Source organism: Penaeus monodon, chromosome 43, assembly GCF_015228065.2.
Source record: "Penaeus monodon isolate SGIC_2016 chromosome 43, NSTDA_Pmon_1, whole genome shotgun sequence".
In the NCBI taxonomy this organism is placed as follows: domain Eukaryota; kingdom Metazoa; phylum Arthropoda; class Malacostraca; order Decapoda; family Penaeidae; genus Penaeus; species Penaeus monodon.
The window spans coordinates 5,614,564-5,627,063 of record NC_051428.1 but is presented as its reverse complement, the minus strand read 5'-3'; the positions used below and the strand labels follow the sequence as shown (position 1 = coordinate 5,627,063).

Below are 12,500 nucleotides of genomic sequence, written 5' to 3'. Positions count from 1 at the left end.
TATATATATATATATATATATATATATATATGTATATATATATATATATTATATATATATGTATATAGTTATATATATATTATATATATATATATATAATAGATATATATATATATTAATATACTATATATATATATATATATATATAATTATATAGATATATATATATATTATATATATATATTTATATATATATATATATATATATATATACTATATATAGAATATATATGATATATATATATATATGATATATATATATATATAGTATATATATATATATATAATATGTATAGAATATAATATATATATATAGATATATATATATAGATATATATAATATAAAAGATATATATATATATAGATATATATATATAGGTATGTATATATATATATATATGATTATATATTTATATATATATCAATACATCATCATATAAAGGTAGTTATGACTGAGTCCCAGTGGTACAGCATGATATATTAGCAGTATATATCAACTTATAATGTTATTAGTATTATTATATGTCATATGTTATTATACTATATATATATATAGTATATATATATATATATATATATATATATATTATATATTATATCATTATATATATATAAATTATATATATGTGTATATATATTTATATATATATATATATATATCATCATCATCATTTAACGGTAGGTTCATGTCTGAGCCGCCGTGGTCACAGCATGATACTCAATTGCAGTTTTCACGTTGTGATGCTCTTGGAGTGAGTACGTGGTAGGGTCCCCAGTTCCTTTCCACGGGGAGTGCCGGGGTTACATTTTTAGGTAATCATTCTCTCTTATTTATCCGGGCTTGGGACCAGCACTGACTTGGCTGGCTTGGCCACCCAGTGGCTAGGTAGGCAGTCGAGGTGAAGTTCCTTGCCCAAGGGAAACAACGCGGCGGTCGGTGACTCGAACCCTCGAACTCAGATTACCGTCGTGACAGTCTTGAGTCCGACGCTCTAACCATTCGGCCACCGCGGCCTTGACGATCATGGGCTTCCATGATTTTCTTGGCAATTTAGAGCGGTGGTTTGCCATTGCCTTCCGCCCGGTGTTTTTTTTTTTTTTTTTTTTTTTTTTTTTTTTTTTTTTTTTTTTTTTTTTTTTTTTTTCCGAGTCACCATCTCTATTTACCCGGCACTGACTTGGGCTGACTTGGTCCCCAGTGGCTAGGCAGGCAATCGAGGTGAAGTTCCTTGCCTAAGGGAAACAACGCGGCGGTCGGTGACTCAAACCCTCGAACTCAGATTGCCGTCGTGACAGTCTTGAGTCCGACGCTCTAACCATTCGGCCACCGCGGCCCCCATATATATATATATATATATATATATATATATATATATATATATATATATATTTATATATATATATATATATATATATATATATATATATATATATATATATATATATATATATATATATATATATATATATATATATATTTTATGTGTGTGTGTGTGTATAGAGGATTTTGTAATAACATTTATTTAGAGGGTAGTTATGCTATATAACTTCCTCTAATAAAGATACATTTTTTATTTGATTAATTTCTTTCTTCCTCTTGAAGTTTTAAGATCTTCCTGGTATTATAAAGCTGCCGTCTTCCAAACAGGATATACAGCAAGAACTTTGGTGAGAAATGGTGGTACTCAATTATCGCAAAGATTGCCAACACTCTGCTCATCAGGCGATCTTTGTTTGAGCACCTATCAAAGCGAGGCATTCAGGTGAGCAACATTCTTAGTGGTACAGGCATGTTGTTTGTGCTGCAGTTGATGTCCTGTTATGGATTATTTAAGATGTGTACATTTTTTTCACTTGGTCCCTCGATATCTCATTCCTTCTGGCTTCCCCACTTACTCTATTCTCCTCTTCCCTACCCTCTTCATACCTCTACAGCCAACTCATGTTACTGAATGGTTAAGTAATGAGTTACCCAACAGTCAAGTATTTCAGCATTAAGATTGTTAAGACCACCATCTGCAGATTGAATCATCATTTATCACTTTACAATCTAACACCGTGAAAAGGAAAAAAGAAGGCTGGTTGGCTTGAAGTGTTCCACACTCCTGGTTGGTCAACTCATCAAGTCAACGAGACAGTGATGCATGCTAAGACCTTACTTCCATTGTCTCCGTATAGTATTATATGCTTCATCTTCTTATCATGTTTTTTTTTTCTCTCTCTCTCTCTTTTCTTTCTTCTCCTTCTTCTTCTTCTTCCTCTTTTTCTCTTTCTTTCTTTACTAAATGATAATAATGGGCCTGTTGTTGTGTATATGTATCACCTAACTTACCTGCAATCAGATTAGCAGGCCAATTCGCATTGATTAATATATTGGTATAGTGTTATAGATGGATAATGAAGAAAGATGCAGGTTTGTATATGTCAAAATGAAATGAAATGTTGGATAATGAGTTGTCAGATGGCAGAGGTAACCTATATGTCCCATTGTCTCTCTTTCTCTTTCACCTCTCTTTCATCCTCTCTCCCACCCTCTCTCCCTCCCCTCTTCCCATCCCCCTCTCCACTTCTCTCTCTCTCTCCCTCCTCCTCTCCCTACCTCAGTCACTTTATTATACAATTAGAAATATAACCATTGAACAATTGTCAAAATGGAAAACCCCTGAATCCCTTCCCCTTGTTTTTCTTTCCAGACCTACCTCTGGGTCATGAACTCAGAAGAAGATTTCCGCAGTGCCTTCGAAGCGGGAGCGACTGGCGTCATGACTGACTACCCAACCAAGCTGAGAGCCTTCCTCGACTCGAACCCACAGTACACGCAAGATCACAAACTCAGTTAAGTTCATCCGTCTGAAGAGGAGAAAGAGGAGGACAGAGGTTCACACAAGCCGACCATTATTATCAACAGAGGAGGAGGGGGATGTGAGGTGTTCTTGTGGCCAGCTCTCCCAACCTCCTTTGTGCAGTATAACAAGTGGCTGTTTGAAAAAAAGGGTAAAGGAAGAAAAAAGAGTCGCAGTGAAATCATTCAGGGTAAAAAAAATGTGCACATAAACATTACATGAAGAATGTATAAGACAATTACTCGCCCATCCTAACCCCAGTAATGTAAATATGGCATGAAACTTTTACTAGTAACAATCGGATCGCGAGATGTAAACCGAAATTACACGGTTGCTATTAAGGAGATTAGAAAAACGGTTGTTCTCTCTTTACTTTTCGTAATTTGTTAGTTTGATTATGGAGGTCTCTTGTTGTTGTCATTTTCTTTCCTTTTTTGCCCACAGTCTCAGGAAGGCTTTAGTTTCTCGTACATTTACATGCTGTGCAATTTCTTCTGAGTTCTCTCCTTAGACCACTTTGTCTGCTGCATTTGTGCTTCATAATCATACACTTTAGGTGATTTAAAGTGGGAAACGGTAATTTGCAAGGCCAGATATTAGAGAAGATCTGAAAGCAAATCATACCTGTAATAACTATGGTGTAATTCTACTTGACTTTTTATTTATTTATATATATTTTTATATATATGTCAATATAGATCCAATATTTCATGTACAAGACCAACAGATAGTCCCAAGAGTTCTACAGTTATTAATGAATGATGCTGGTAATGTTGCATAACAGTTTCATCATCTTTTGAGAGCAAGAAGAGAAAAAATTCACAATCAGGATCCGTACTCCTGAAGCAGCTGCTCAAACTAGCTTCCACCGAGAGGGTAACCAAGGTGCAAAAGATTATTTAAGAGTTCTTTTCCTTATTAGATTAATAAAGAAAACTAAACAAAATGATGAAAAAAGAGAGAGAAAAAAAGAAAAGTGCTACTATTTATTGAAGACCTTTTATTATTATTTATTGATATTATTATTATTAGTTTTTGATTATGTATATATGTGTTTTATCACAGTTATTACTTATTTTTAAAAATTCTAGTGATGTTGGCCTTGTGATAACTTCACCATACGCTTTTATGAGGTGGGAGGAATCTGCATGCATTTGCCCCCACTTAATGCATACCATGAGATTGACAAGGGCTTGCTACCAGTGCATTTAGGATGGCTTGCAACTAATGGTGGCTTTTTGTAGATAGAAACGTTGCAAGGTCATGCCAAAAATTATATAATGTGACACTGACTCATAAGTAGTTCTTATGTTTTTTCCTTTTAGTTTTTAACCCAATAACTGTGGAATCAGGTTTTTTGGCTTACTCTCCCATGCGCAGTTTCAATGCAAATAGGAGAGACTGTAGGAGGCCATTTACACTATCATGGGGGCAGTAACCTTCCTCGCGTAACAACTTTGTATCGACTTTTTTAGACTTTCTCTTTTGCTGTTGCCGTTTGCATCATCTGCTTTTTGTTTCTATTTTATATTGGAGCAATAGGTAGTGCAACTGCTTAAAAATAATAATAATAAATAGATAAAAATAAGAAGAATAGAAAATACTTTTGCATCATATCATGTGCATCTCGGCTACATGTTCTCCATCATGTGATATGAGTTGCAGTTATTGGGTTAAGGTTGATAAAAAAAAATAATAGTAATAAAAGAGTTTTTCATGAACAGAATATGAACTGTTTCATGACACTCACAGGATTCCCTCTAAAGGATTTTATAATGGTAGATAGTAATAATGTCACTCTATATATGTTTATCAGGCTTTAAATTTTATTCTAAGTTTTGTTCTATTTATTTCACTCTTTTGTTATAGGTTAAAGAGAGAGTTTAACTACTAAATTTACAATAGTGCGGTAGATAAGGAAGATATTACTAAGAATAAGTTTATATCATTTTTTCATTATCATTGTCATTATGATTATTACTAGTTATCATTATTATTATTATTGTTATTATTATTATTATTATTGTTATTATTATTATTATTATTGTTGTTGTTGTATTATTTCAATGCTATTGATGCTGTTGGGGTACCATACCAGGCAGGTCTACCCAGTTGTTATAGTGAATATATATGTATATATAGATACACTGATGTGCACACTCATGAATAGCAACAAGGCATCATGCATATTGTACAGCAAGGCAGAGCACTGCATAGATACATACACACCACTGACTGATTTATATTAGTTATCATTTCTTTGTAAGTGTATTAAGCTGTAGTTCATAGTTTAAAAAGATTTGTTAAGGTTGCATTTTCATTAGGATATATCAAATATCTGTGGCCAAACGAACCCAAAAGTATTAACGAGCACAATTCTTTGTCTGTCTACTTCATGTTCTTCTTTACCTTCTTATCCTTTGTGTTCTTTTTCCTCTTACTCTATTTTTTTATTTCTTTTTCTTTGTCGTGTTTCTTTTTTTCCTCTTCTCTTTCTTCTTTTTCAGTTTTCTTCTTTTTTCTTTCTTCTTCTTCTCTTCCTCCTCCTTCCTCCTTCCTTCTACTTCCTTTTCATTCTTTCTGTTTTCAGTCAGTATTTATGTTTACTCTCATTTTCCTTTTTTTCAGATTATGACTTAATTTTTCTCTCAATATTTAGATTTCTTTTCAAGTCATTTGTCAAAGAAGGATAAAACGTGTGTTGAAAATGAGGCACATTGCTGGGGGATATTGATAGAATTAAAGGCATTGATTGATCAATGTAGCATTCATGCACATGTGCTTAACACACACATTCTATGGCATCATTCTCATTGCATGTGGACATTCATATTTAATACAAACAAGTCATATACACATGATAGGTTTATATATGTAGATATGTATGAGTGCATAGTGTATATTGGATATATACATATTATAGATTTATATCTATTGTCTGTCCATAATGAGTATGTTTCATTGCATTGTCAGAAGTAAATATGTTTGATATGAAGAAGAAAACAAGAACTTTAATTTGCATGTTGATTTGCACTCCAGCATATTGTGTATGCATACATTGGAAATCAATATAGTTAATTTAGATTAATTTTGTGTGTGTGTGTGTGTGTGTGTGTGTGTGTGTGTGTGTGTGTGTGTGTGTGCAGATGCTTGTGTGAATTAATCAGTTTGAGAATTTACTTATCTTTGCATGAATGAAATTACTGCTTTATTTCACATGAATGCACATTTGCATTACATATTTATATAGTGTATTTAGAAGTTATATATTTCTGTGCACTGAAATGTATATGAGGCTTATATTTATTCATTATTTATTTTTTACCCTAATAATTCTACTATAAGAGAGCTTTTCATAAGGGCACAAGGATCACCAGCTTTTGGTCTGGTGAATGATGGCATTTTAGGCTCTTTTCTTTCTTTCTTTCTTTTTTCTTTCATTTTCTTTTCTGTTTTTCTTACTTCAGTATGTTGTGCTTGTCAGTTGGAGACATTATTAGTCTCCTATAATTGTACAGGTTGTCTAGAAAGTGATTTTAGTTTAAGAGAGTTTCACAAATGCTTATTTTCTGTTTAATTTGCAGAAGCATGGTAAAACTACAGACAGATTACTTTGCTTGTATTTAGAAATTATTTTTAAACTTTTTTTTTTTTTCATATGTGCTTAAAATGGTTGTCTTATACATTAGAGGTGGGTGGAAAAGGTTTGGTCAAATATGAAAAGAGCAGATTGTTGACTGATTTAAGAAAAAAAAATTACTCTATGAATGAATTCTGGCTTTATTCTGACCATTAAATTCAATTTTCCCTTTTTGTAGGAAGGATTAGACTTAGGTTAGGTGCATCAAACAGAGGACCAGTTTATACTACTTGTAGCTTATTCCAGAGCTATCGCATTAACAAAGAAGTCCACTGTTTGCTTGTTGTTTATCTTATTTCTTTGTTAAGCACATGAGAAACACACACACACACACGCAGACGCAGATGCACATAGACACACACATGCATGTAGACACACTATACGCACAGACACACACAAGTTTGTACAAGTAGCTCTCTCCTTTTAGTCTTTTGAATATTTTATCATCTCAAATATTAAACCAGTGTCTATATTTTTTTTGAAATGTGAAGATCTCAGGTTCAAAATGAAATACCTTTTGAGGATGAATTGTTTGCAGTTAGTGTGAAAGAAAAGTTTATAAGTACATCCATCCTCATGTAACAACTTTCTATCGACTTTTTTAGACTTTCTCTTTTGCTGTTGCCATTTGGATCATCTGCTTTTTGTTTCTATTTTATATTGGAGCAATAGGTTGTCCAACTGCTTAAGAAAAAAAGAAAAAAAATGCATCATATCATGTGCATCTTGGCTACATGTTCTCTATCATGTGATATGAGTAGCAGTTATTGGGTTATGGTTAATAAAAAAAATAAAATAAAAGGGTTTTTCGTGAACAGAATATGAATGTTTCATGACACTCACAGGATTCCCTCTAAAGGATTTTATAATGGTAGATAGTAATAGCATCACTCTATATATGTTTATCAGGCTTTAAATTTTATTCTAAGTTTTATTCTATTTGTTTCACTCTTTTGTTATAGATTAAAGAGAGAGTTTAATTACTAAATATACAATAGTGTGTTAGATAAGGAAGATAATACTAAGAATAAGTTTTTATGATTTTTTCATTATCAGTGTAGCATTCATGCACAGTTGCTTACACACACATTCTATGGCTTCATTCTCATTGCATGTGGACATTCATATTTAATATAAACAAGTCATATACACATGATAGGTTTATATATGTAGATATGTATGAGTGCATAGTGTATATTGGATGTATACATATTATAGATTTATATCTATTTGTCTGTCCATAATGAGTATATTTCATTGCATTGTCAGAAGTACATATGCTTGATATGAGGAAGAAAACAAGAACTTTAATTTGCATGTTGATTTGCACTTCAACATATTGGAAACCAACATAGTTCATTTAGATTAATTGTGTGTGTGTTGTGTTTGTGTTTGTGCAGATGCTTGTGTGATTTTCTCAGTTTGTGCATTTACTATATTTAACTTATCTTTGCATGAATGAGATGAGTGCTTTATTTCACATGAATGCACACTTGCATTACATATTTATGTAGTGTATTTAGAAACTGTATTTTTAGAGGTTATATATTTCTATGCACCGAAATGTATATAAGGCTTATATGTATTCATTATTTATTTTTTATCCTCTATAAGAGAGCTTTTCATAAGGGCACAAGGATCACCAGCTTTTGGTCTGGTGAATGATGGCATTTTAGGCTGTTTTCTTTCTTTCTTTCTTCTTTTTTATTTTCTTTTTTTCTTACTTCAGTATGTTGTGCTTGTCAGTTGGAGACATTATTTGTCTCCTATTATTATACAGGTTGTCAGGAAAGTGATTTTAGTTTAAGAAAGTTTCGCACATGCTTATTTTCTGAAGCATGGTAAAATGACAAATGGATTACTTTGCTAGTATTTAGCAATTATTTTTTAATGTTTTTAGTTCATATGTGAACTCTAAGTATCAAGAGCAAAGTTAATTCATAATCTGAGAAAAGGAAAATGAGAATAGATATAAATACGGCTTGAAAACAGAAGAAATGAAAAGGAAGGAGGAATGAAACTTCATATTCTGTTTATGAAAAACTCTTTTATTATTATTTTTATCAACTTTAATCCAATAACTGCTACTCATATCACATGATGATGGAGAACATGTAGCCGAGATGCACACGATAGATTTTTCTCTCTCTCGTTCTTTCTTTCTTTCTTTCTTTTTAACTGTTGCACTACTTATTGCTCCAATATGAAATAGAAACAAAAAGCAGATGATCCAAATGGCAACAGCAAAGGAGAAAGTCTAAAAAAAGTTTACAGGAAAGTTGTTACACAAAAAGGGTGTACTTATAAACTATTCTTTCACAGACAATTCATCCTTAAAAGGTATTTCACTTTGAAGCTGAGATCTTCACATTTCAAATAAAATATAGACACTCTGGTTTAATATTTGAGATGATAAAATATTTAAAGAATTAAAAGGAGAGAGCTACTAATAATACATAAGCAGAAGTGGTTTTGGTACAAGTGGTGACATAAGAAAAGGCTGTTGGCATGTTGATGACACATTTTAACAGTTATGTTACATATATATAATTTTCTTTTAGTGCACAAACTTCTTTTCTTTCTTTTTCTTTTTCATTTACTTAATGCATTACTGTGAGTTTGAAAGTTTGAACCTTTCCTCGAAGGAGACAATCCACAGTACCATTCATAGCACAAAGCTTATTGTGTGTGTTACTTTGACCACTGCGAACAGTTAAGTGGGTCTTCAACGTCATGAAAGGTTTTCAGAGAATTTTAAGTCTTTAGCCTGGTGGATGTCTGCCGGTAAAAGATACAGTTAATGACCTTTTTTGCGAGTGGTCTGTGAGATTCAGACTCATTCTTTTCTTTTTTCTTTTTTCTTATTTTAGCTTCTCTTTAGATTTTAATATTTTTTCTCTCCATTTTTAGTTTTAGACTGTGTAATACTCATGCTTAATTTAAAAGAGAGCTTGTGCTTGTATTTTCTCACACTTACCTCCTTACATAATGATCTCTTAGGTTGAAGAAAATGTGGTTGCTTGAGAAGTGTGTTAGTGTTCAGTATATTTAAGAACAGCTCATATGTTTCCGTCCTCTTCCAAAGTTGCATCTTAATATTGCACCATTCAGCATTTTTTCTTTTTTCTTTTCTTATATCTTGTGTTTAAAAAAAAAAGAAAGGTTGCCGTGCACACCTGAAAGGATGTAAGCTTGAAGGAAATTAGAGTTGCATTTTCTGAAGCTGGTTTTAATTTATCTTAGTTCTTAATTTTATTTTTTTTCCCCCTTTTAGTTTGTATTTCTTTTCTTTTCTGGATGAATAATCTTTTCTTGCTTACCAAAGATTCCCCACAATATACATGACACAAAGCTTTTTTATTTTTCTTCTTCTTTTTAACCAACCTTGTGGTGTTAGCAATGAAATTACCCCCCCCCCCCTTAGTATAAAGAAAACAATAGGTAATTTAGCTCTCTTTTCCCAAAGATATTTTCTTTACTGGCCCATGATAGAAGTGGCACTGCTGAAGAACAGTTTTGAAGCTGCTCTGCTATGAAGCCTAGGAAAAAGAAAACCTTATCAAATGGAAACTTTTCATTTAGGAGGTCACATAACGAGCATTTAAGTTCCTATGTAAATTTTGTTCTTTTCATGTGTTTCGAAAGCAGTTGTATTGACATTCTTCCTATGGACTGGGAGTTCTCACCTACGTTATCCATTTCACTCGAATGAAAGTGTTTGTACAATGTGAAGTTTACTGATAGTGATACATACTGCCACACAATAACAGATTTTAGCAAGCACGCTGGCGTATAAGATAGGTTTTCAGTATATCTTTAATGATTTAGGTTTGTAATGAAAGCACAGTTTACTCTATAGGGTGATATGCATTCATGATGATAATGAATACCAATAATTCTAATATTGCAGTATTATTTTGTGAAAAGAGATACAGTCACTGATACCACCTGACTAGATCTTCATTTTGTATTTAGGAATTTTTGACAGAAATATAATTCAGAACCTTCTTTTGGTAAGGAAAAGCAGTAAGTGTTCTTTTCAAATATAGTTCATGTGTGGTGTAATTAAGTGACTGTATTTCCATCATCTACAAAGACTTAATAACTGGTAGAGAGTAGATTGATCAGCAAACTCTTTTGGTTGTGCTTCTGAAGGTGACTGGCTGAGACATTGTTTCATGCAGTTGTGTATTATTTTTTTTTTCTTTCTCCTTTTTTCTTTTCTTTTCTTTTTCTTATTCCCAAGTCATCGTAACACCCAGTGATACTGAATTTATATTTTCTTATCATGGATTTCTTCTTTTTTTTTCCCCCCCCTCTGAGAGTTGTTTATTTAGGAGATGCGAGGTTCTCTCTCATGCAATCAGACTGGAAACCTGACGTTACTCAAAGCAATATTGAATGATGGGCAAAGTAAGCATTAAAGGATAGTGTAATTGCCCAATCAGTATACAATTTGTAGACAATCAAGCATTCTTTGTCATTATTATCAATGTTTTTTTATAATGTTTATTAATACTCCTACAACTACTTTTTTAGTCTACAGACCCCAGGTACCTCTGTTCGTGTTGTGGGGTTTTGCGAGTGCTTGTATTGTATCAATTGCATTTAATTTTCATTTAAGTTATATGATGAGAAAAAAAAACTGAGATGCATTAGAGGCATTTACTTTCATTAACATACAGTTTGACTTAAGCTAATTTTGTATCTTTTATGTTAGGTAAGAGGTGTGAATCCTTTTTTTTTTTTTTTTTTTTTTTTTTTTTTTTTCCATTATTAATAGGAATGTTTGGTACATGTGATTATCATCTGCTGTGATTCAAACAACATCAGGAATTCAGTTTCATTTCTGTCAGTGGCTTCGGGAGTGTTGAAAGAAGCCAGGTGGAAACTTTAGAAATGCATTGAAGTATTTGTCAGTTTATCACATTGGTGCCATATTTCTTCCTTGATTTTGCTGACCTTGCATGGGGATAACCTTCTACTTTTTGATACAAGGTTTATTCACAGAAAGTTATGTGCAAGATAGTTGGTGGACCGCATTACTTCAAAGTGAAAAATATGAGAAAATGTGAACTGACATCACAGGCAGATGAATCTTCTCTTCAACATTTCAATAACCTTCACTTCATCATATGTAGAGCATTAGTTTTATGCGCACTTGATTACTGTAATAGTTAAGGGTTTTTGATGACAGGTGCCACAGAGGCAGGCTATCATTGTTCTGTCTTATTTATAAGCTAATTTATACTATCATTATTTATTTATGTAGAGAGAAGTCATGTGTATACTTTTAATTCTGTTTATACTTTTAGAAAAGAATCCTGCCTTTCTTCGGAACATTATGCGAAGTGGATCCCGAAGTTGCAATGCTAGGGCACTGCACTGGTGATCAATCTCTTAAGGAGGTGATTAAGAATGCTTGTCATACTAAGCTTACAGCAGCAGTAAAATTTTTAAGTCATAAGATACATATGTATATTTAAAACTTGATTCAACCATGAAACAATGTTTGTGGAATTGATTCAGGAACGTAAATTTTTTTTTAATAATTTCTGTTACCACTATGTTGAATGCTACATATTAAAAGGCAACAGATAGTTCTTTTGTTTTATTTTGATCCTGTCACACTGAAGGTAAAAATGTATCATAATTAATATTCGTACCAATAGATAAATTCACTGCTTTCCTGGTATGCGTAACAGCCCGGCATTATGGATGACAGAAAAGTTATCAGTCCGCTCCAATATTAATGAAGTATCTGGTATCAAAGAGTAAGTAGATTGCAAAGACATGTAAACAATGTTACTCTAGAAATGCTTTATTTTTCATCAAAGGAATTAGATGGAGTAAGGTAAACACCTTTTAGAAGCTTGCGTAGAATCAATTTTAAACAGAAACTTTCTGCTGCGATCTCTCTCTTTCTTTCTTTCTTCTCTCTCTCTCTCTCTCTCTCTCTCTCTCTCTCTCTCTCTCTCTCTCTCTCTCTCTCTCTCTCTTTGCCTCCCCTCTCTCTC

At 32.5% G+C, this 12,500-nt stretch overlaps 1 protein-coding gene across 1 annotated transcript in view; it reads left to right on the top strand.

The window, feature by feature from the left end:
• Positions 1-12,084, top strand: part of LOC119568416 (lysophospholipase D GDPD1-like) — a 27,059-nt gene extending 14,975 nt beyond the window's left edge. Inside the window, exons 6-7 of the mRNA XM_037916937.1 lie at positions 1,649-1,763; positions 2,694-12,084. Of these exons, the coding sequence (XP_037772865.1) occupies positions 1,649-1,763; positions 2,694-2,840 (262 nt within the window). The 3' untranslated portion in view covers positions 2,841-12,084. The remainder of the gene's footprint in view (positions 1-1,648; positions 1,764-2,693) is intronic.
• Positions 12,085-12,500: the final 416 nt, after the last annotated feature.